We start from the raw sequence: 25,213 nt of genomic DNA on the forward strand, positions 1-25,213 counted from the left end.
AAAACGATTTAACAAACTTTTTTTTTTTTAACCCTTTAGGTGTTTTACAAGAATAAAATGAAAAGATGAAAAATCTAAATTTAGCTTTTTTAGGCAGATTTTCCAATTTCATATATATTTGACAGCCAAACAAAAGTCAATATCTATGACCCCGATTCTGCAGTTTATAGAAACACCTAATTTGTGGCAGTGAACTGCTGTATGAGCACCCAGCAGGGTCCAGGGTGCACGGAGCAACATATGGATTTTGGAGTGCAGATTTCACTGGAATAATTTTCAGGTGCCATGTCACTATTGAAGACACCCTGATGCACCCCTACAGTAGAAAAAAAATCCCCAAAAGTGACCCCATTCTGGAAACTACACCCCTCAAGGAGTATTTAAAAGGTGTGTAGAGAGCACCTTGACCCATAAGGTGTTTCACAGAATTAGGAAACACTTGGCTGTGAAAATGAAAAATTTCAATTTTTTCCAGAAAAAGTTGCTTTACACCCACATTTTTCACTTTCACAAGGGGTAACAGGACAAAATGCACCCCACATTTTGTAACCCATTTTCACCTGAATACCGCAACACCCCACATGTGCATAAAAAAGAATGCAAGACAGGGTTCAAAAGGGAAGGAGCGCCATAGGGCTTTTGGAGGACAAATTTTGCAGGATTGGCTTTTAGGAGCTATGTCGCATATGAAGACACCCTGAGGTACCCTTATAGTAGAAACCCCATTCCAGAAACTACACCCCTCAAGGAGTATTTCAAGGTGTGTAGAAAGCACTTTGACCCATCAAGCGTTTCACAGAATTAGGAAATGCTTGGCTTTGAAAATGAAAAAAAAAAATTCCAGAAAAAGTTGCTTTACACCCACATTTTTCACTTTCACAAAGGGCAACGGGACAAAATGCTCTCCACATTTTGTAAACAATTTCCCCCTGAATAGGGCAACACCCCACATGTGCTTGTAGCCTGCTGTATAGGTGCACAGCAGGGCTCTAGATTTAAACTGCAAAATATGAATTTTGCAGGCCTGAATTTGTAGACATGGATTTTAGGAACCATGTTGCATTCAAAACATTTCTGAGGTCTTCAGAAATTAAAAACCCCAAAAAAGTTGGAAAGTGCACCCCTGTACGAACATGTTAAGGGGTGGAAAGGGCACTTTTGACCAAACAGATGTCTCACAGAAGGCAGAAACACTTGTCAAAAGGATTTAAAAGCACACAAGTTTAAAAAAAAAAGATTTTGGGACTTACTGTTCATTGGGGTACATAGGCTTGACCATGGGTATAGCTGCAGTCACTAGGAGGCAGACAGTAAGTACAAAAGTGCGAGCTCCTCCCTTCAGCTTTACCCTTCCTACAGGGACTAAGCTAAAACAGTTGGTGCAAAAGCAGTAGGAGAAGCAAGAAAATATATTAAAAAAAAAAAAATAAAAAAAAATAATAATATATAATAATAATATATAATATATATATATAATATATAATATATAATATATATATATATATATATAAACAAACAATGTACAAACCCAGAACCACACAGGCCACAGCGAGGCCCGTAAAAAGAGAGAATGGGTGGGAGCTGTCCCCTCCCCCCCCCAATAAACCGAATAGAAACAGATTTTACGTTTTTAAGTACAAAAATCTAGTTTTATCATGCGTATCATTGGACATTACAGAGCAGTCCCAAGGGTGGCTCAGAAACGAAGAAACAATACTTCGGCCAATCAGAGAACCGCAGTCTGCAAAGATCTACGCCCCAAAGAAGAGTCAGAAGACGCAAAGATGTGTACTCTGTAAAATTTAGAAAAAGTGTGCAAAGAAGACCAGGTAGCCGCCTTGCATACCTGAAGGGCCCGAAGACCCATGATGTACTGCCCATAAGGCCCCTACTGCCCGAGCAGAATGAGCAGTAACCCAGAAGGGTGGGGCCCAATCACTGATGCAGTACGCTTCCACAATAGCTAAACAAATCCATAGGGAAATTGAAACTTTTGACGCAGCTAATCCTCGTCTCGGCCCCTCTGGAATGACAATTAGCGAATTTGTCCATCGGAAAGATGGCGTTTGAGACAGATGTGAACGGCTTATACCGAATCCAAAGTGTGGAGCGACTGCTCACGAGGATGAGACGGGGCAGGACAAAAAGGAAGGTAGAATGGTCTCTTCATTGAGATGGAATACCGACACAACCTTCGGAAGGAAGGACTGAACAAGCCGAAGGACTACTTTGTCCTGATAGAGAATCAGAAAGAGAGACCGACAGGAAAGAGACAATTTCCGACGGATGGAAGTGATTGCCACCAAAAGGGCCAACTTGTAAGACAAGAATCGAAGTTACACCTGCTGCAAAGGCTCAATAGGTGAAGACTGGAGAGCCTTGAGCACCAGATTAAGGTCCCAAGGAGGGCAGTAAGGGGGCGCAGCGTGGGCAACCCCCCTGCAGAAAGTTCTGAATCGCCGAAAGTGAAGCCAAAGTTCCGCTGAAATAGGATGGAAAGAGACTAAACTTGTCCTTTGAGAAAACTGAGAGCCAACCCCAAGTCTATGCCGGACTGCAGGAAAGACAGGAGTCTCAGAAACGAAAAACGAATGGGAGACAGCTGGTGACATTCGCATCAACTAAAGTAGGACTTCCAGGTCCGGTGATAGATCAGAGAAGACAACGCTTTCCTAGCACGAATCAAGGTCTGGATAACAGCCTCCGAGAAACCATGAGCTTTAAATCCGGGTGTAAGAACGGTCCCTGCGACAAGAGGTCCTCACAAAGGGGAAGACGCCATGGTTCATCGGCGAGGAGGGCAACTAGGGATGCGTGCCACACTCTGCGTGGCCAATCCGGGGCCACGAGGATGACTAGCAAACCCTCGGACCTAATATTCCGGAGGAGACCTAAAATGAGGGGGAAGAGGAGGGAACACGTAGGGGAAACGTGAACTGACAACAAAACCACGAGGGCATCGTACGCAAGGGCCATGGGATCCTTGGATCGCACAACGAAGTTCTTGACCTTGTGGTTGAAGCGGGAGGCCATGAGCTCCACATTTGGCCGACCCCACCGCTCGCAGATGGCTAGAAAAGCCTGTGGGTGAAGAGCCCATTCACCAGGATCGAGACGCTCCCGGCTGAGGAAGTCGGCGATCCAGTTGTCGACGCCGGGGAGGTCAACTGCCGACAGCGCCAGAACATGACTCTCCGCCCAGGTGAGAATCAGTGATATCTCTGCCAAGACTGCCGGGATCCACCCTGGTGATTGAGGTATGCCACCGCCGTGGAGTTGTCGGACTGAACTCGAACCGGACGTCTCCGGAGGTGTTTGGTCCAATGAAGCAGAGAGAGACAAATTGCGCTCAATACCAGAATATTGATTGGGAGAGAGCGTTTTTCACGTGACCACATGCCTTGAACGGATAGATTTTCCATAACTCCCGCCCCCCAAACGGCTTTCCTCCATTGTCAACACCATCCAGCGGAGGGGAAGAAAAGAGCAGCCCGACATCAGCATTGGGGAAACCAACCACCACCTGAGGGCCCGGCAGGTCAGGGCAGGGAGACGTACGAGTCAATCCAGGGAGGCTGGGAATCAGTCCCAAAAGGCCAGAATGGCTCGCTGAAGAGTCCTGGTATGAAACTGAGCATAGGGTACTGCTTCAAAGGTAGAGACCATGTGACCTAGAGCTCTCATGTATTCCCTTGTATCCGGGAATCTTTCCCTTCATAAAACACGGAACCTGTAGGTGTACACAGAGGTACTCTCGCACAACTTGTACATTTTAATTCCGTATCGTGCCCGCTTGCTGGGCAGGTACTGCCGGAATTTAACCCTTTCTTTAAAATGTACAAGGGACTCTTCTATGCCAATTTCTTTTTCTAGGGTGAACACCCTAGAAAAACAAAATTTGGCGTTGAGGTGCTCCAGGAGGGGTCTTAGTTTAAATAGACTGTCAAATTGCATGTCATTTTGAGGGGAGCAGTGTGCGTTATCAGTATAATGTAGCAATTTCAAAATGGATTAAAATCTTGAGCGGGACATGGCTATATTGTAAATTGGAGTGTGGTACAAATCTGAACTCCAATATTGTCTCATTTTTTATTTATTTTTACCAGGCCCATATGCAGCAAGAAGCACAGGGAATGGGGATCGTAAACTGCTGCAGATGAGCCAAAAATCACTGTAGCTGTTCCAGATGTTGTTGTTCTTTAGTGAAAAGCCCTGATTTATGTGGTAGTACCACAAGTCCCAGCTGACAATCAGCAGCAGTGGGGAACAGGTCCTCTCTGCAAGCAGTCACCAATGGCTGCCTGCAGAGAGGCACCAACTGTTCTTTTAGCTGTTTAGCGCCACCATTGGCTGGAGCGTTGTTCCAGCCAATCGCAGTGCCTGGAGAGGACACCAGTGTCTCATGTCCCCTCCCTCACCTCGGAGGTGACATGGGCTGATGTAATCAGCCCCAATCACCTCCGTCTCAGCCACCAGCAGCACCACAGATTGGCTAATTGTAGAATAGCGCAGCCACTGGCTGGAGCGTTGGTGTCCCCTCCCTGACCTAGGAGGTGACATGGGCTGATCCCTGTCACCTCTAGCCAGGGCACCCCTGCAGCACCATACCATTGCCGGAGCTGCAATGGGCCGGTCTTCACTAACCGGCCAATCACAGCAATCGGGGGGGGGGGGGGGGGGGCGGAAAAATGCCTGCTCGCCCTCAGCTGAGATGGCTGCCTGCCGATTAGAGCCGCCATCTTATTCCGGTCACAGGCGATACAGCGCAGTGACCAGAGGTAACCATGATGTGCTATTCCGTCAAGATGTGGGAACGCACTGACATAATAGTATGTCATGTGTCGGGAAGGGGTTAAAGATCGGGCCTATTTTCATCCTCTCCACGTTCCAATAGCCAAAACTTTATTTTTCTGCTCACATAGCCATAAGAGGACTTATTTCTTGCTGGACAAGATGCATTTTTTTTAATGCCACCATTTAATTTACCATCTTTTGTATTAGAAAACAACGAAAAAAAAAAAAAAAAAAAAAAAAAAAAAAAAAAGGATATAAATTTCTCTTTCAAGGGGTAAGACTTAAGAAAGAAAAAAAAGAAGAAAAAAAAAAAGGAATTCCGCTAAGGTTTTGGGAGTTTTGACATCACAGAATTCACTGTGCGCTAAAAATTATCTGACGTCCTTATTCTGTGGCTCAATACGGTTGCAGCGATACCAAACGTGTATAGTCTTTAGTTTAATTTCTTTGTATTGCAATATTCTGACAGCCATGACTTTTTTATATTTCGGTCTACAGAGCTTTTTGAGGGTTTGTTTTTTCCATAGTGTGAGGGAAAGCATAAAGACGTCCATTTTGTAGATGTATTCATTTTATATCCATGTATAAACTGCACTTAGATAAGAGGTGGATTTAGCCTTGGAAGGGAGGAGTACAACTTCCAGAGTGGGCCCCTAACCCACCCATGTTGTCCATTCATTTTCTTATCTCAAACTAAACATAGTAATAAAAAATTAAAAAATACGGAAGGAGGAATACATGTTGGTAGGGTATTTAAAAAAAAAAAAAGTTATTTCCATTTCCTGGAAACGGAACCGCAATTGTGGATGACATATTAATGCATTCCGCATGTCATCTGCATTTTTGCAGACCCATTGACTACAATGGGACCACAGAATGCATTTTGCGGACAATAGTAGGACAAGCTCTATGTTGTTTTTTTTGCAGATCCGCATAACGGATCGGAGCAATGGATGAGTACTGTCTGCATTTTTTTGCAGGGCCATTGAAATAAATGGGTCCGCATTCCGTTCCGCAAATTTGCAGAACAGATGCGGATTACAAAATACTGATATGTGAATGGACCCTAAAGGAGAGCATTATGAGGAACACATTTTATATGCGTCTCTATGCCGTGACCTCGAGCCGGCACACTCAATTTCAGAACTATTAGGACTAGGGTTGTTGCAGGTATCGAAATTTCAATACCCAATCAATACTTTTTTCCCGGTATCGATACGATACTAGGCTGCGCAGTCTAGCATCTCTGAACATGAGCGCGCTGCTGTCAGCACGCTCATGTTCCCTCAGCAGCACAGGGGAGAAGAAAGCAGTCTCTCACCCCCTTCCTGTGCTGCTGCTGCCACCAATGAGGAGAGACGGGGCGGGCGCACTGCGCCACCAACGATAGGAGGATTTTAAATGGGTCCGGACTTTGTTAAGTTACCAGGCTACATAGAGCGGTGCTCAGGGATGTCCCTGCACTTACAATTTTTCCAGGGCACCGCTCCATTCGCCCGCTGTGCCCCCATTATGGTCTCCTGCTTAGTATGCTAATTGCTACTATCAGAGCAATGGGCAGGAGACATCAGCTTCTGTTCTGGGAGTTCCTTCTCCCTACAGCTACAGCCAGGGAGAACGAACGCCCAGGAGAGAAGCTGATGTCTCCTCCCAATTGCTCTGATAGTAGTAATTAGCATACAGAGCAGGAGACAGTAATAGGGGCAAAGCAGGCGAACGGAGCGGCGTCCAGGAATAATAGTAAGTGCAGGGACATCCCTGGGCACCGCTCTATGTAGCCTGCTCATGAAAGGTCGTCTTTAACATTTAATACAGGAGGCAGGTGCCGGCAGCAAAAAAAAAAAAAAAATCACATAGCCGGCACCCTGCCTCTGACAGGAAGCTGCAATCAGCAGCAGTTAACCCATCAGGTGTGGCATCTGAGGGGTTAACTGCCGCTGATCTGCTGCTCGCACCCGCCTCCTGCATTAAAAGTTGATCATCATTGGTGGCGCAGTGCGCCCCCCCTCAGCCCCCCTCCTATCAGTCACCATGGCAGCCAGGACGCTACTGGAGCCCCGGCTGCCATGGTAATCTCCCTGCTGCTGTGTGTACAGAGCACAGGGCAGCAGGGACTGTGTGAAGTCCTATTCACCCTGATAGAGCTCTATTAGGGTGAATAGGACAAGGGATTAAAAGGTCCCAGGTTCTAGCCCCTAAGGGAAAAATAGTTATTTAAAAAAAACTGTAAAAAAAAATAAAATAAAAATGAATTAAAGAATTACAAATCACCCCCTTTCCCAATTGTACATACCGTATAATGTATAAACAATAAATAAATATACATATCACATATCACTTCAAACTATTAAAATATATAAAAAAAAAAATCTATGCAGTGAATGCCGGAACAGAAAAAAAATTAAAATTTGCCATTTTTTAAAATGCGGAATGCACGTGGCTTTTTTGGACGAATGGTATCGAGTATCGCAATACTTTATGGTATCGAAACAGAATCAAAATTTTGGTATCGCAACAACTCTAATTAAAACACCGCATCACATCAGGTCAGTTTGTGACCACAGTAACGAACTGTAATTTTTATTGGTACCATTTTTGTGGTATGTACGACTTTTTGATCACTGGGTGGACCTAATATGTTTATTTTTGTATGTAAAATGGAGAAAGGCGGTGATTTAAAGGGTTTCTACCACTTGCATATCACATATTTGGTGATCAGACACTAGCGATCCGCTAGTGTCTGATGTAGCTTACAAGCTAATTATTACATTAATCCGTTCGGCCCATACCTCAAAAAAAGCACTTATATCTTTATGCAAATGAGCCTCTAGGTGCTATGCAGGCGTTTTTCCAGCACCTAGAGGCTCCGTCTACCTTGCAGTTTGCCGCCCATCGCCTCGCTCCAGCACGCCCATCTTCAACTCTATTCGATCCTCCCCCTGCTTCTGCCTTCCGAAATCTCGCGCCTGTGCCGTTCGAATGTCTGACCGCTCCGTGCTCAGACATTTCCACTGCTCCTGCGCCGATGACATCGGCGCAGGCGCAGTGGAAATGTCTGAGCACGGAGCGGTCAGACATTGACTGCGCCGAATGCCTCCGAATGCCGCGACGAACGGCGCAGGCGCGGGATTTCTGAAGGCTGAAGCAGGGGGAGGATCGAATACGGTAAGAGATGGGCGTGCTGGAGCGAGGCGATGGGCGGCAAACTGCAAGGTAGACGGAGCCTCTAGGTGCTGGAAAAACGCCTGCATAGCACCTAGAGGCTCATTTGCATAAAGATATAAGTGCTTTTTTTGAGGTATGGGCCGAACGGATTAAGGTAATAATTAGCTTGTAAGCTACATCAGACACTAGCGGATCGCTAGTGTCTGATCACCAAATATGTGATATGCAAGTGGTAGAAACCCTTTAAACTTTTAATATAGTGGTGTTTTTTTTAAACTTTTTATTTAATAACTATTAGCCTCCTTAGGGGGCTAGGACATGAGATCTATTAGGGTGAATAGGATTTTGTACACTGTGAATGCTGAGCAGTTCAGCATGAAGATTGCCATGGCAGGCCTAAAAGGCTTCAGCAGCGGGGGCACAGGTTCTGCGATGAGCGCTGATCGTGGCACCTGAGGAGTTAAATGAAGGGTGTGGTGGCTCACAGCAGAGACCCGCTCCATACAAATGTGGTCGCATAATGCCATACGGCATTATGCGTTAAGGGGTTAAGGAAACATAACACATCAGAGACACCTATGTGCAAGCAGCACCATGTTGGAGTTTCTACTCCTCGTCAGTACAGAGCAGGATCTGGTCATCTCTAAACCTCTTACCGGCGGCCACAGGGACACCTGAATTCTGCCACCTTCTGACATCTCAATGACAATTTAAGACCTCATAAAAAGAGCCATAATTTGCGACCAGTTATAAGACAAGAACACAAGCTCACCTTCACAGTTGAAGTATTGAGGAGGTTCCTTAAGAATCCAGAACTGTTACTGCTCATAGGAGAAAGAATTGAGCTACTGAATGGCTGCAACGCAGAAGCCGGCTTTCCGAAACTAGCAAAAGAGGGTAGTGCTTTGTTTTCCGTTTTCAGTGCAGATGTGAAGAGGTTATCTGCAGAAAGATCCGAATAAACACTTAAAGGGGTTCTGCAGTTTGTTTAAACTGATGATCTATCCCCAGGATAGATCATCAGCATCTGATTGGTGGGTTGTCCGACACCCAGGACACATGACGATCAACTGCAGCCTTCTCGCTGTTTACCACAGGCCCAGTGACGTCACAATTTATATCAACTGGCCTGGACGCCGCTACCTTCTCAAACAGCTGATCGGCAGGGGTCCCGGGTGTCGGACGCCCGCCAATCTAATGCTGATGATCTATCCAGAGGACAGATCATCAGTTTAAACAAAGTGCAGAACCCCTTTAAGGACCTAGGCAGAAGAGGTCACTGAAGCATGACACAAAGGTCTACTTTAATAAAACTGCACTTTAAATAGACCATACCATAACTTATATCTATTTTTTTTACTTTTAGCATGTCATAAGCTTAGCTTTACTCTCTCAGTCAGACCATCACTGCAATCAGAGAGGGAAGGTGGAGTGAACGTTAAACTGATAAAAGCAGTCATCTTCTGGAGACTTCTCTAACAACAGACCATACTGTTATCCTAATTCTACTAATGTACTATTACACTAGCGGATCTTCCCCTCAAAAGGTGCAGTAAACTAACAATGCATTCCTATCTATATAGGAGTTTTATATCTTTGCGCTGACTGCTACAGAATAACTATTTTGTATTCGATTCTCGATGGTACAGGACTGGCGAAATTATCTATTTCTGGCGCTAGCTTCCCTCCATTGCCTGACGTACCTTTGTTTTCCTTGTTCACGTTTGTGTTAGGAAGATTGGTTAGCCAACTCAAAGGCCCAGGGAGGGAAGATGAAGGCGTTTTGCTATTAGCCATCAATGGATCCTGTGTGGGAAAATTGCTCGGCTGCGGAGATCCGTTTGTGGATTCAGAGCTAGAAGACGTCTGTGAACGGAATATCAGTTATGAGAAACTACGCAATTCTCAACCAGCACACATGGCAGCCAAAAAAATAAATACCTGTTTAGGCTCTTCCTTCACAACCGGTCTAGGTAAAGGCTTTTGGTGTTTGTTGGAACATAGACAATTTGACTTTATTCCCCACTTCCCCCTTACAGAGTGGACAACATCTCCGACATCATACAGAGCTGGAAAAGAGACCACATAAGGACCAGATACATTTTTGGCTTTTACAATCCTATCATCCATAACTATTTTTACATCTACATCTCTCTTCAGGGCCTTGTTTTTGCAGGAAAGTTACAGATTTTTCAAACATTTCTTTGAGGTGCATACAAACTAATGATTAATGCCAAGTTTAATGCTTTTTTTTTTCTTCTGTGTCTCATGGAGAAATTTAAAGGCTATAGACACCCCTGGGGCAATTTTTATTGCATTCCATTTAGGCTAGGTCTACATGGCAACATGTGTCACGTGACATTTCATGCAATGTATTTCTTTAATTCGATATATATATTTTTTTCAACAGTTTTTCCTCTACAGCTTTGCGGCATCTGCAGACTGTCGCTTCTCCTTCTCAGCAAGAGCTGATCTGATCTCTAGAACCCCGACCAAGATGTCACAGAACTAGATATAAAGCTGCACAGGAAAAAACTGGTGAAAATTATGAACAAAGACCAAATTAAAAATGATTTTCAACCTAAAATAAATAGAATGCAATAATAAAAACGACTTCAGGAGTCTATAGCCTTTAAATCTTTTTTTGTTTTAAAACTAATGTAGAAGGACTATATGACGCTATAGCCTGCACACCTAAAAAGGGGAGGCTTATACTTGGCGATCACAATACTAGAGCTACACTAGGAGTAACAAAGTGCTGCCGTCTGCAAAGTAGAAGTAAGTTACCTTTTCCCGGGACGATCTGAGTTGGCATGAGATTGTCAGGCTCATGTAACTGCCCTTTAACGCACTTCAGCCAAGAGAATACGTCTGCTCCATCATTACCTTTAACAGAGGGGAGGAAAAAAAAACATAAATGAACAGTGCCAAGCAGGAATTGCAAATACCAGCAAGAAAAGGGTAAAATGATAAAAGCAAATGAGCGAGAATATTGGATTTTGGAACTTACCGCTGCTCATACTCTTCTTTTTCATTCGGTGACAGTCTACACACACGCCAAAGCCACATTTAGGACAAACCCAATGGAGATTGAAGATGGTCGTATCACAGACATCACACATTTCCCGCACGCCACGTACTGCACGTTTCCAGGCCACTTGTTCTGCAGGAAACAAATAGGTTAAGCAAACAGAATGGTCACAGAAAGTCTAGAGTTTTCAGCGCTGTCAGCACAAGGTTCTTACTTTGTGGATCTACAGAAGCCATAACTTCCTTTTCGGACAAGATAAGCTTACAAAAGTGGTCTCCTACGTTCGCCAGAATGTACTTTGCGGTGTCAAGGTCCAAATCCACAACGCTGTTCACTAAAGGAAGCCACAAGTTTATTGCTTCAGCATCGTACTTATTAGGAGTCAGGAAGCCACCTTCCCGCAGTAATCCATGCTTATTGAAGAATAACCTAGGAGAAAAAGAAGAGATGTAGTGTTTCAGACAGTGGTGGACATTTTTTGTTTTACACTAAAGCTGAAAATTCTGCTTCTTAATAAATTTTTATTTAGCAGCTGGAGCTCCATCTTCATGATACAGAGCGCCAACAGCCCAGCATAGATTTAAAACCTAACATTCTTGACACTTGTAGCCACCAGAAGGAGCCTAAATGTTTTGTACCAAGATATAAAACTAATACCCCTATTCATAAGACAGCAGCAATCAAGCACGTGTGGTCCAGCACCATTCATTCTCTATGGAAATGGCAGAGATAGTACAGACTTTGCCATCTCCAGCAGACCAACAGAGAATGAATGGAGCAGTAGCACGTACATACTTGACCCAGGGGCTGGACTCGCACCGATCTCGCATCTTGTGGATGTGGGATACATTTTATTTCTTGTTACAACCCATTAATGCATACTGGTCTACAATGAACACAACATACAACAGTATGCCATAAGCTTGAAGGCGCCCCTCAAAAACCAGCTACAGGTAGCCTGACTCGGTGGTGCCTTGGAGCGCTGTGGATCATCTGCGTGGAGTTTGCGCGCTTTACCAGTGTTTGCGTGGGTTTCCTGCCACACTCAAAATAAAAAAATAGACAAATTGTCTTCCTATGAAATTGACCCAGGTGGGGTTAAATGTCTATATAGCAGCCCCCACCACACAATTACCCCTGTAAACTTCAGCTACCAAACGACAGACGGGGATTACCCTTACCTCCGGAAGTGAAAGAAGCGGCAGAAAACTGCAGCATCTCGCTGTTCTTTGCTGCGTCCAAATCGGTCCAGACGGCATTCTCGACACTTGTGCAAATGGGGAGCAATGTCATTGCAAGAGCCGTCCTGCACAAAGCAATCACCACTTGCCTGGAGCCTCTTTAGTTTATGTGAGTCCAGCAATACAGATCTGGGATATGTGACTGCAAACAAGGGAAAAAAGTCTAATAAGTAATCAACTAGAACAAAGTATATTCATTCTGTATGCAATCCATTGTGTCACACTTGTCACAATCAGATTTACTTTAAAGTGTCAAAGAGAATAAGTAATACGTATTTTATGCCTACTTACCCCCATCATTTTTAATGGGACTCTTGTGGGGAACAACTTCTATTTTGTTGGGTTTTGGAACAGAAATTATGTTTGCTGGCTTAGAGTTGAATTCAGTTTTTATGGGTGGTAAATGACCAGCAGGTTTGGTCTCGGTCGTTGCACCAAACACACTCGGCGGCTGCCGCGTTAAGTTTTTACATGGCTCAAAACTTCCCGGCCGCGGAGAGTCTTTCACCGTCAAGGTGTTCTTCTCAGGAAATCGTTCAACAGAAAACTCAAAGCCCTTCGGGAACACAGTTGAGGGTTTTGTAAAGGCAGCAAAGAGGTTTTCGGATTTCTGTCCATTGTCGCCATTGGCCCAGGATGAAAAGGCTGATGCGAAAGGGCTGGACTGATCTGTCAGGCCAAATCCTAGACCCTTTCCTTGCGACATTGCGGCGCTGAGAAACAAGTTTTGCTCCTCCCCTTTTCCATCACTGTTCAGCATGGAGGAAGTTTCACTTGGCGAGTTTTGAGAACATTTCCTGAAAGGCAACAAATGTGATTACTAGCCTATAAATAAATATAATGACTGACAACCATGAAAGTATTTTGTTTTCTTAAACGTATTGAAAGCTTTGTGCTAAATTTGCTGAATTTCTTACATCAAATCAAAAAAGTGATGAGAAAAGTGGCCATGATTCTCACAGGAGTCACAGTTTAAGCAAATGTATTAAGGTGAAAGGGTATGAAGTTATGGCAAAGCAAAAGGAAAATGTAACAGTCAAGAGGCATGTGTAAATTTTGTGCCATTCTCTCTCCATTTTAAGACTACAGCCACATGGTGCGGCCATTAAAGTGCATCTAAATCTTTTATTCAAAACTACTTCAAATGGCATAAAAATTTTTTTTTTTTAGGTCTGGTTTTCCATGGAAAATAGACACCTGAAGTTCAGGTATCTTTGCACTTTGGAATCCATAGTCTAGTACACCACTGACATGTCAGCAGTGTACTGGAGTACAGATCCCACCAGGGCTGCAGGAGCTGTTCAGGCAGGAGCACACATGGCTGTTCCTGCCTGTACCAGCGCCACCCTGCTAAAGCCTGGCAGAGACGTGCTATCCCAGGCTTTAGAGGAGCAGTAATGTGCTGCCTGCGCCACTATGCAAGGCTTTAGCAAATCTACAGGCAGGATGTTGTAAAGCAGAAGGAGCTAAGCAGAATGATGCATAGTTTTGTGGGAAAAGATTTTGTAGAACTTGTAATTTATACATTTAAATCTTTCCTCTTTCTGACTTCACAGGGAAGGTGTTATCAGTAATTGATAGCATTCCCTATGTAAATGGTTATAGAGAGATAGCTGTCAGTCACTGCTAATACCTCCTCCACAAACAATGTAATCAGAAATAGCAGAGATGAAAATTTATGAATAACACGTTTAAAGAGGACCTTTCACTAGAATAAAAAAAATCTAAACTAACTATACAGACATGGAGAGCGGCACCCAGGGACCCCCCTGCACTTACTGTTATACCTGGGTGCCGCTCCGTTCACCCAGTATAGCCTCCGGTATCTTCTTATGTTAGGCTCCACCCAGTTGAACCTGCCGGCGTTTCATTCTCCCATGCTGTAACGCTGGCCAATCGCAGCGTTTAGCTCATAGCCTGAGAGAAAAAAAAACCTCTCAGGCTATGAGCTGAGCACTGCGATTGGCCAGCGTTACAGCATGGGAGAATGAGACGCCGGCAGGTTCCACTGGGTGGAGCCTAACATAAGAAGATACCGGAGGCTATACTGGGAGAACGTAGCGGCGCCCAGGTATAACAGTAAGTGCAGGGAGATCCCTGGGCGCCGCTCTCCATGTCTGTATAGTTAGTTTAGATTTTTTATTCTAGTGAAAGGTCCTCTTTAATGTAATCTTTTCCCTGAAAAAAACTATATCAGTCTCCTCTAGCTCTATAACATTATGCCTTCATGTTGCACTGCATTTTGTGATGGCATGTCCTCGAGTTTTCCGCACGGGTGCAATGCGTGATGTGAACGCATAGCACCCGCACTGAATCCTGACCCATTCATTTTAATGGGTTTGTGTACATGAGCGTTTTTTTTTCACGCATCAGTTCTGCATTGTGTTTTTCACGCAGCCCTAGCCCCATAGAAGTGAATAGGGCTTTAGTGAAAAACGCATTGCACCCGCGCAGATTTTTTTATTTTTTTTTTATTTTTTTACAACTAAACGCAGACAAAACTGACTGAACTTGCTTGGAAAATTGTGCGAGTTTCATTGAACAGACCCTGAACTGAACACATCCGGACCTAATCCGTATTGTTCAAATGAAAGAGGTCTTAAAGTGCACAGCAATCAATTACATATTTTTTATTAAAATATTCTTACCCTTGAGGTGTTGCAGCACAAAAGCTTGGAGGAGAATTTGCTTCTGGTGGAGTTGCACAAGAGGTCTGGTTTTGACTGGAAGGCGTAGTGGTGGTACATCCTAGCAATGCTTCTCCAAACCCAACCGGTACAGACTGCTTGGATGCCAGGCTAGGTGTAGTCTATGAGAAAAGGTATTTTTATGTTACAATGAAAGTAACACTTATCAATGAAAAAGACTTTAGATCAATGGAAAGTTAAACTCCAGAACCCCCACAATTTGAAAGAATGCATCGCCTTGACTATTTTGTCCCTGCACAGCTATTCTAAATCAGTGATGCACCTGTTCAATATCAGTAATGAGGGGTCCTGGGTCAGACACTCCCTTCTCACACAGAGACCTATCGCAAAGTGATGTCATAGCCCTAAGAAACGGTAGAAAACTGCCACTCACTGTTTGGTAAACTTTTTCACTTTCCTGTGACGTTTTCATGAAATTCACAAGAGTGTTCCCTGAGGACTTGGGGTTGTCAACAACGACCAATGTCTTCCCATCATCTCTGGAGTAGGTAATGAAGCTTGGCTTTTTAACAGATCCCTTAGCAGATGCCTAAAAAAGGACGTAACAAATATGATTATCTGCACATACACACCTATGGTTCTGTATATACACAACACACAGCTTAATCCTGTGTTTCTCATATGATCAGAGACATATTTATACTTTATCATGTCAAATACCTGCGGTACTCTGTTCTGCTTTGCCTTAGTTTTCCCCGTCTTTTCTTCACTCTTCCTTTTCAGAGGTTTCTTGACGGCCACTGAAATAATCAGGCAACAGTCTGTCAGTATGTGTCACCCATAAAGCCTGCCATTACATAGCATGACCACTACAGGTAAAGCTATGGCAGATACAAAAATCTTACCATTATCGACATAGGTATGTACAAGCTGAACGTGTATCAGTGCTGGATCAATAATCTTAAGACTGGGAACCTAAGGAGAACACAAAGTTAATAAAGTCACTGACATATATTTATACCAAAAACAAAAATCGTTAAAGGGAACCGGTCAGTGAGGGCAGTATAGTATAGAGACAGACACGTTGATTTTTCTTTTTGAGCTGGCAGTCTAAACAGGAAAGAAACCTACCAGTCCTAATCAGGAGACGACGAGGACAGCAAGTTTTTTTTCCGGACTGATCACCCTCGCAGTGCTCACACCCTGCAAGGTTCAGCACGTCAGTACTTTAAAAGTAGAACTGAAATCCGTGAGTCTGTCACTATACTATGAGGAGAGCATACTACAGGTGACAGGTTCTCTTTAAGGGTCATCCAGGATTCTCCTCCACACCAGAAAAGCAGTAATGGGTTTTTACCTGTTTACATTTAATCTCCAGCATCCGGGAAGTGCTGCTTGAATTCACCACTGAGGCGTCGAACCACTGATAGCCTTCACTCATACTATACACTCTTACAGATGAACCAACTAAGTTCTTAGCACCTTTAAATGGAAGGGAAAGAAAACAATTGAAATAGCCATACCGCATGTTCCTTCATTTCCATTTTATATCCATGTACATAGGCTGCAAAATAGGATAAAATGAAGTATTACATGACACCCTCTGAAATAAAAGGGCTGCCACTGTAACACAAGGAAGCAATGGTGTTCCAGACACAAGCTTCGACCCTGGGAGATGGATCTTCTAATAAGTTCCAAAGTGGACCACTCCTCGCCGGCTCACCTTGCAGTACACGACTTTTATCCACACTCTTTGTTATGAGCTCCTGAAAGACCTTGTTAAATGTTCGGTTTCCCTGCATAAACTGTTTCAAGCTGCTCCCGATCCTGTAATAACGAGAAGAGGTACTGTCAGCGTATGGACTGCAGGCAACTCCAGGCACCTAATGATATTAAATCGGATCTCTCAGGCTAAATGCTTGTTATAACAATGCCATCAATTTCTAGTGTTTTTCAGACAGTTTTTAAGGTAAAAAGGTAAAAAAAAAAATAGGAGTCTATGGCAAAAACACCACAATAAAACTGCCAATTACACACTTTGAATAAAAGTTTATTTTTTTCTGTATTATCTGTGGCAAAAACTGTTGTCAAAAATGTCCTTACCCCGACTGACCCCATTAGAGTCAAAGGGATCAGTTGTTATACCTTTTATTTATATGTACTATAATTGAAAACTACAATAAAAAGATTTAAAAACAAAACAAAAAGCAAAAACACGATAACTGTTATAAAATAGCATAACATGCAAATCTGTAGGTCCACCTATTGAATTATTGCATTAATACAGCAAGTTTGTAGGCTCTATGGCTTAAAATTTAAAGAGTCACCCCCTCTCCCGACATGACTGTTTTAGTAACTACTTGCTTCCCCCGTGTAATAACAATTCTCAACCAACTATTCTTATGACTTTATATTGTGTCATTCCTTTATTATTCCTGCTAGAAGTTATGAAGGAATTACTTTGCAATGAAGTTCTAGATGGGTTTACCAGTTGGCAGGGTGTCCCTGCAGAGTCACACTGTGCTGGGTCCCACCCCCAACTGGTAACCCCCATGTGGCCCTTTATTACAAACTGCTAGTAATTCATTCATAGCTTCTTCTAGGAATAATAAAGCAATGGCTCATCACAGAGTCATAAGAATAGATGCTCCCGAATTGTTATTACATGGGGGATGAGTGTAGTTACTAAACATACACGTCAGGTGAGGGGATGGGTCCTTTTTATAACAAGAGCCTTTGAGAACCTGCCTTACATAAATTTACAGTACTTGGTACCATTAACCCAAAACCATCATGCCCACATAAAAACCAGAAGGTGCAGTCATGAGCTAAGCGAGTCTTTCAGATTTTAGATCATGTATGTTTGCTTCCCATACTGACCAACTGGGGCTGCCTTTTTTATTTTTTAACCCCTGTATATCCCCAACATCATTACATTTGCCGTCTTTAGAGATCACTGTCAGAAAAACATAGGATATAAGAAATGCAGTAAGACAATTACCCCTAAAACCTTCACGGCATCCTGATTCATGAAAACTTTGTGTCTGTCTCCAAGAAACTGTAGGCACGTCATGGGATCTATGGATATCTTGCTTGCCAATACTTTATATTGCTGTACAGAGAAAAAAATATATATATCTATAAAATTAAAAAATAAGAAAAATATCCAGACCTCTATGGCATTTTTCCTATAAAGTCAAGAATTCACAAGGAAAGAAACAAGAGACCCTTGTATAACCTTACAGAAAAAGAACATTAAATGACATTAACTAATGTGTCACCACGATGAACCCTATCAACCTACGGCACGATAGGGTTGATCATGCAGACTAAAAATAAGAGCCATTTCTTGCGGCAATCTCTATTACTGATGCAAATGAGGCGCTTATAGCACTAACGGGCTGGCCTAGCGCCTTGGAGCACTGCTTCCTGCTCTGCCTCACCCCTGTCCCCCTCCCAGCGAGATTGACAGGGTCTAGCGTCCTTATCATTGCTCCAACACCTACCCCTGAGATTTTGCACGTGTCAGCACTCTGCGCATGTGCAGTGAAGATCTCAGAACAGGGACAACGGCATAAGGCAGGGCTCGACAAATCCCAGGCGCCAAGTTGCCACTGCGACCAGAAATTTAGTCCTGGCGCTTGGGTATTTGTCAGCCCGTTTTCAAAGGTGCCTGGGCGATGGGCGCGGAGCGCCGTTCGGTCCGGAGGCAGCACCGTTTGAAACAGCTCCGTCACAGCACACAATAGCAGAGACGCTGGCAGCAGGGAGGGGAGGGACTCGGGAGGAGTGTAATCTGATCCTAGAGTGGAAGCCCCATTATAGTCAATAGGGTCCGGGGACGGAGCGGCAGTATATGCAACATGGTATACAGCATTATTGGGGGGGCTCTATGGAAAAGTGTGGGGGGGGGCACTATGGGGGAACCTACTAGGGGCTTTATGATGAGGCTCCGCCTGGCCCCTAACTTTTTTAGCTGGCTCCTAGATTCCAAGGAACATTGTCAAGCCCTGGCATAAGATCAACACTGTGCCAGCGCATGTGCGAGACTACACTTACTACAGGCAGAGACCTTGATACACGTGATGCATAGTTCCATAATGCGGTGAATGAGCTTTATTAAATCTCTGTCTTTCCTATGTACCGCTAGAAACGACAATCACTAGTAAAGTATGACTGTTTTTTTCACCCTTTTATTTCCAGTTATGAGAAGTCAAGCTCCTGCAGGATGACATCACATGACTCGACGGAGTGGTTTACAGGGGTTATCAAACTTTATATCAGACCTCACAGAGTGACCATCTCACCAGGTAATCAGACTTAACTGGTCCCCGCCACATGGTTCGCTCTCGATTGCTCCATTGCCCTTCATCTCCCTGGTGCGCTGATATTAACACGGAGAGGCATGTGATGCCTGCAGCCAATCGTGACCATTTATCGTCACCCAAGGGGAGCGGATCACCTCTGCGACCATTTATTGGCTGCAGCGGTCACTTGTCCCCAATCAACAGGATGTGGATATCAGCGAACCAGGGAGATGAAGAGCCGTGGAGCAATAGACCGAACCCAGCAGCGGAGTCCAGATAAGTATGATCACCACCGATGGTGAGGGCTGATATAATGCTGGATAACCCCTTTAACACCCGCAAATCACTGCTCAAACTCCTTCACTGAGCGCCATACCTCAAACGAGAAGACAGAACAGAAAGGTTTGTGATACAAGAAAGGAGCAGAAGCTAAATGTAGTGTTTTTGTACTACTATCTGAATTGCTTAAACGTGATGCATTTGTAACAAACACTCTGCTGTGTGACAAGGAATAGGTTTGAACTGAATTTCAGCCTCTGTGTGTAAATAGAATTGCTGCAATTCACTGACAGTAAGCAGATTTCGCTGCACGGTTTACGCCAATGCATCTGTGGTACTGCAAAATGTTTTATCGATCAGCCCCTCAGGGTGCCCACAGAAACAAGTCAGAATGAAGCCATACTCACCATTGCCGGGCACACCACAGACACGGAAGGGTTACTGGGACATTTTCGGTCAGCAATTGCCAAGTTGTGCTCCACCAGAAACATCTGGACTTGTGAGCTGTACACCTCGATCCACATCCTCTTCTCCCAGGGCTCATCTTCAAACTCCACGCAAACCTGCGGACAGAAGATGAATGTGAGTCGCGGACAACGCAGAAGTCCTTCCCCGCCCCCTCTAAGATGTAGCTCATCCGCATAAAGCATGGATACCGTGTGTACTGCTGTGACACCCGCTGAGCAATCAATGATCGCTGCGTAGCGCTGCAGTCCCTGAACAGGGTCACAGTGCGAGTGGCAAGACCTCAGAATTGCAGAAAAATTGTGCAATTATCAGTTCTCTCCTTTACTGCGAGTCTGGCATCGCAGCAAATTGTGAGTAGTGCTGTTCCCTTCATCTGAGAGGTTGCAGCGCTACGCAGCAATCCCTGGTCACATGACACATATTGTCGCCATGTAGCCCCAGCCTGGACTTCCGGCTAAGACAGATGGAACACACCAACCCAAGAAAGCACAAGGTGCAGGCTCTACTGTACACCACAGGTTTGGCTCCGTCCACATTCTGTCTTTGCTTCATAGGAGGTATATTTTAGAAGTATCCTCCAATACATACCTCCAACGTAGAGCACTGCATGAATATACTGCTTTCTACACCGCCCACCATAGAGTAAAGCAGTGCAAGCAAGCAACCAATGCTAACCAGTGAGCCACTGTGCTGCCCTCCTTACCTGTTCTTTTGTACACGTTGTAGGCAACATGGCTCACCCCTTTACAGACAGCTCTGCTATATTGCTAGAAGCCTAGAGAAGGGCCCATTATTACAAGGGTGAATGCACAAGGCAAGGATCCAAAAAAATACCCTTCATTCTCCATCATTCAGGTGCAGTAGAGCTGCGTTTACATGCAGCACTCATCTCTGTATGGGGAAGAACAATCCCTACTGTGATCATTTGTCCCCATACATATTGTTTGTCAGCAGCACATCTCTGTTGATGTCTGGTGCCGCACCAAAGAGTAAAAGTACTTCTCGGAGCATTTTTAGCCAAGGAGGAGTGAGTATGAAAGTTGGTTTCCTATACAGTATATAAAAAAAAAATACACGTACCAAAAAGGACATTATTGGCATATGCTGGTTACATGGCATCTTCCGAATAAGGCAAAAACAAGATGCGAGCAGAAAAAAGGAAAATAAAAATAAAACTTTAATAGGGGTTGTCCATCACTTGTAGACTAGGCTGGTGAATGGCAGCAGCTCTGCAGTAACCTGCTCCGTTCGTCCACTGGACAGAGCTGTTTGGTTGTGGCAACGGAACTGCTCCTGAACAGCTGATCGGCAGGGGGGGGGGGGGGGGGGGGGAATTTCCATGTGTTTGCGTGCTTTTCCTTCTACTTTCCAAAAACATACTGAATGTGCCGTGATCTTCACCAATACTGCTAGTGCAGCGGTGGCCAGGGGGTTAATAAGCCTTGTGCATTTACCCATGTAAATGGGCCCTTCTCTAGGCTTCCAGCAGACGTTTTTTTAAGGGGTGGGCCACAATACATACAACATGTACAGAAGAATAGGTAAGGAGGGCAGCATGGCAGCTCTGTGGTTAGCATTGGTTACTTGGAGAGCTGGGGTCCTAGGTTTAAATCTGACCAAGGACAACATCTGCATGGAGTTTGTATGTTCTCCCTGTGTTTGCGTGGGTTTCCTCCAATGCTTCATAGACACCGATAGGGAATTTAGATTGTGAGCCCCTCTGGGGAGAATGAGTGAGGATAATGTCTGCAAAGCGATGCGGAATATGTCTGGGCTATAAGTGAGTAAATAAAACACAGTGCACTGTTCAGCACCATTCTCAAGCATTGGCTTTCCCTCTGGGTCTTCTCCACTGACAGAATTGCTGCAAAGGAGGGGGATGTGACAGGACCCCACCTCGCTGTAACACAATCCACCTGCACTAGTTTCCTGCTGTGCAAGTGCCGAAGTATACCAAGCTTTAATCTGCACACTAGGAACCTAGCATAGGTGACAGTGCGCTAAAATGCCATACGGCTGCATCACAGACGCCGCCCCCCCCCCCCCCCCCCCCCAAATAGCCATTTTCAGGATAAGAGGCAATACATACCCTTTAAGACCAACTTATTTGCTCTGAACTAGAAAACACTGAAGGATAAAAGACATTGAGGGAATATATATATACACACACACACACACACACACACACACACAGTCACCATGGTCCAATGGGAAGTGGAGTGGTGGACACATTACAGGCCAAACAGCAGCAAGAACTGTGTCTAGACTCCCTCCTCCTCTCCACTGTCATGGTGAGGGCGGCCACTCAGCCACCACCGCCCTCTTTTACTACTGGGAGGAGGATGTGCCAGCACGTGGCTAACGATAGTATGTTTACATGAACTGTGTATGGGGAGGAGGCGACAGTCATGACTACGATGGGGCTTGGCTTAAGAAAGTCCTCTGCCACCTGCACAACATACTAACGGCAGCCTCTGCCTTCAGGCTGACAATACTTTCATCTTCTCTCCAGGATACGGTGAAAAAACTCATGCCCAAAGGGAACATTTCTCCTCTTTTCACAGAAAACAAGACCTTTAAGGAACCTAGAATGACAATGATCCTTGCAAACTGGGAATATAGAAATGAAAGCCAGAGACCTCCAACCATGGAGGGTGATGATCAGAGACAACTCGCCTGACCTCATCCACCAAGCACTTGAACAAGGCTACTGGACTGAGATTATCAGATGGTGTATGACCAGGTCCGCATGTTCTGGTTGACTCAAACACAAACGCTATTAGGTGAAGCACAATGATAGCTGTAGAACTTGAGTAATTACTGAAAGCACCACCATTAGGGTTTAGACAAAAGGAGAAGCCATTAAAATTCAAGTCTGGGCTTGGCAGTGTGTGTACCGGCACATGGTCACTAACCTCAGACTACATCATCCTGCCACCGCTTCCTGACATCTACCCTGTATGTTTATCTTGAAAGAACAAAAAACAAGCACTGATCTTCCCTACATCTGCTACGCACTTGGATGCGATCTATTGTTCCCTGTAAGCAGCCATTTCACGCTGGGGAGGGGTTTGTCTGTCTCCGAACCTACTTTAACCTTAGCCCGATCCCTCTTTGTCCCGATTTAACCTCATGGTCAAACTTTATGAAAATCTGTCTCAAAACCTCCTCCAAAAAACTGTGTGAACCTACCCTTGGCGTTTAACAGAAGTCTGGCAGTGGCTTTCTCCCCTGTATGTGCGCGGTGGTGGAGGGGACTCAGGTGGGAATAGTTGTCGGCAGACAGCCATCTAAAGTAGGTGGTAGGTCAAAGCTTTTCTAGAGCTGCTTCAAGATCTAATCGGCAGATTTCTCATTGCACCGAAATGATCCTCCATTGCGAATCTATGGCTCTTTTCCTCTGCTGTGTTTTCCTCCCCATTTCCTCCCATATCAATGGCAAATTCTGGATGAAACACACGCCTCCATGTTTAAGCCTATTGAAGATCACAGCTGCCAGTTTAATCCTCTCAGTTCCCTCTGCCTCCCTTCCTGCACAACGCCTTGCATGGATTCCTTTTATAGTAAGCAATTTGCAAAGCAAGCAGCACGCACTCCCGTCTCCTCCCAACCCATTCCTGCAATGTGGTCAAACAGCATCCCCCGAAACTAGGTAAAGTGGAAAGTCCAAAGCACTGCAAGGAGCCATGGGGGGGGGGGGGGGGGGGCTTTAATGCAACAGGTTATAAGAGGACAACCAGAAACCAACCAATCACCAAACTTAAAATCCTTAAATTTATGAACCATCAGCGTAGATGAAATGAACACAAACCCTGTAATGTGTCAATGGAAGACAGAAACGTCCAATGGTAGAGCTCACATGACTACCTGTTGGGGTTAGCAGCCAATGAGCAGCAAGCTGAAAATGAAAGGATGGCTTGGACTGGCTGGGACATCTGGTGGGAGGAGTCAAGATATAAACAACTGGGAAATATACAGATGATGGCAACAATGTAACACTAAAATGCAGAACAGTTACTCGGGGGTTAACCATGAGCGAATGAACGAACCGGGCCAGGACACTTATAGAGATCATCAGACCTTTACATAACCACGGACAAACTACGATTTTTTCTGTATTTTGGTCCAAATTACAAAAAATAAAGTTAATGTGAAGGTAACTAAAGCATGAACGGAGACGGCCCTGCCAGCAAATACCCCAGGGGCGGCAGCCACATATAGGCAAAACTGATCCACAGCAACAAGGTTGCTTTGGGACGTGACTTTGGCAGCGAGCCGTCTGGTAATATAAGGTTTGCTCTAAACGATGATGAAGAGCAACGATAAAAGTAAAAAAATAAATAAAAATAAGATTACCCATGTAGGCACAGAAGACGCCGTCACATACAATAATGTCACGGTTAACAGGGATACTCCCCTCACATAACATGACTCACTGCAAGCTGTAGAATCTGCTGTTCCTAGCTTTACAGTCAACACCAGCCCCCCCTCCCCCCCCCAGAAAGGCAGACGGCACGTACACAGAGGAACTTGCAAATGCATACTAGCTGGGGGTGGAGAGAGAAGCGGCGCCCTACAGCACAGGACATTCAGAGGGAGACAATGGCTTGCTAACTGCCTCAGTGAATCCAGCCATGTGCCACGGACATAGGAAAGAAAGCCAATCGTCAGGCAGGAGATGAAGGAAATAATAAAATGCAAAACATGAAATCAGGACGTCAATATAAATCTCAGAATTCAGCATTTTCCTCTATTTTGCTCAGTAACAAAAAAAACACGCACACTAAGGTGCCAATTCCTACACAGATGGTAGACCTGCTGCAACATTGTGCCAGAACTCCTGATCCATCAGTGTGAAATACAGCTGGACGGGAGCACCAGCCCACCGATCTGCCCCTATGTTGTGGAGGCAGCCATCATTTAGTGGACTGAACCAAAACAGAAGGCACTTGGTGACGTCACAGAAACACGAGGGATTCATCAGAAACTAAAACTAGATACCATGGCTTCCCCACACCCACGTTAACTATAAAAACAGCTGGGCCAACGCCAAAGTCACCCAGTTACACAAAAAAACATATTGCTGACTGACGTTCCTCTGAGCCAAACCCTACACAGTCCTTAGAAGACCCCACCGGCTCCAAGACCTCACAGGAATCCTGCACACGACTGGTCTAACTGCATATGAGGAGGTCTCATCGACAGCCGGCCTGGTAGGACTGGCCCACTTCAGCTTCCGATTGCAGACAGGTTCCTCCACCACAGCTTCAAACACCCGTT

General features: G+C 44.7%; 1 protein-coding gene across 1 annotated transcript in view; it reads right to left on the reverse strand.

Annotated features, from left to right (window-relative positions):
* Positions 1-17,972, reverse strand: part of LOC122939812 (lysine-specific demethylase 3A-B-like) — a 36,390-nt gene extending 18,418 nt beyond the window's left edge. Inside the window, exons 1-15 of the mRNA XM_044295987.1 lie at positions 17,881-17,972; positions 16,603-16,706; positions 16,237-16,361; positions 15,785-15,854; positions 15,600-15,679; positions 15,313-15,468; positions 14,880-15,040; positions 12,523-13,028; positions 12,172-12,373; positions 11,205-11,419; positions 10,970-11,122; positions 10,747-10,845; positions 9,901-10,028; positions 9,663-9,825; positions 8,732-8,901 (exon numbers count right to left, since the gene is read on the reverse strand). Coding sequence (XP_044151922.1) covers positions 8,732-8,901; positions 9,663-9,825; positions 9,901-10,028; positions 10,747-10,845; positions 10,970-11,122; positions 11,205-11,419; positions 12,172-12,373; positions 12,523-13,028; positions 14,880-15,040; positions 15,313-15,468; positions 15,600-15,679; positions 15,785-15,854; positions 16,237-16,361; positions 16,603-16,681 — 2,307 coding nt within the window. The 5' untranslated portion in view covers positions 16,682-16,706; positions 17,881-17,972. The remainder of the gene's footprint in view (positions 1-8,731; positions 8,902-9,662; positions 9,826-9,900; positions 10,029-10,746; positions 10,846-10,969; positions 11,123-11,204; positions 11,420-12,171; positions 12,374-12,522; positions 13,029-14,879; positions 15,041-15,312; positions 15,469-15,599; positions 15,680-15,784; positions 15,855-16,236; positions 16,362-16,602; positions 16,707-17,880) is intronic.
* Positions 17,973-25,213: the final 7,241 nt, after the last annotated feature.

The sequence above is a fragment of the Bufo gargarizans genome, chromosome 1 (genome assembly GCF_014858855.1).
Source record: "Bufo gargarizans isolate SCDJY-AF-19 chromosome 1, ASM1485885v1, whole genome shotgun sequence".
NCBI lineage: Eukaryota > Metazoa > Chordata > Amphibia > Anura > Bufonidae > Bufo > Bufo gargarizans.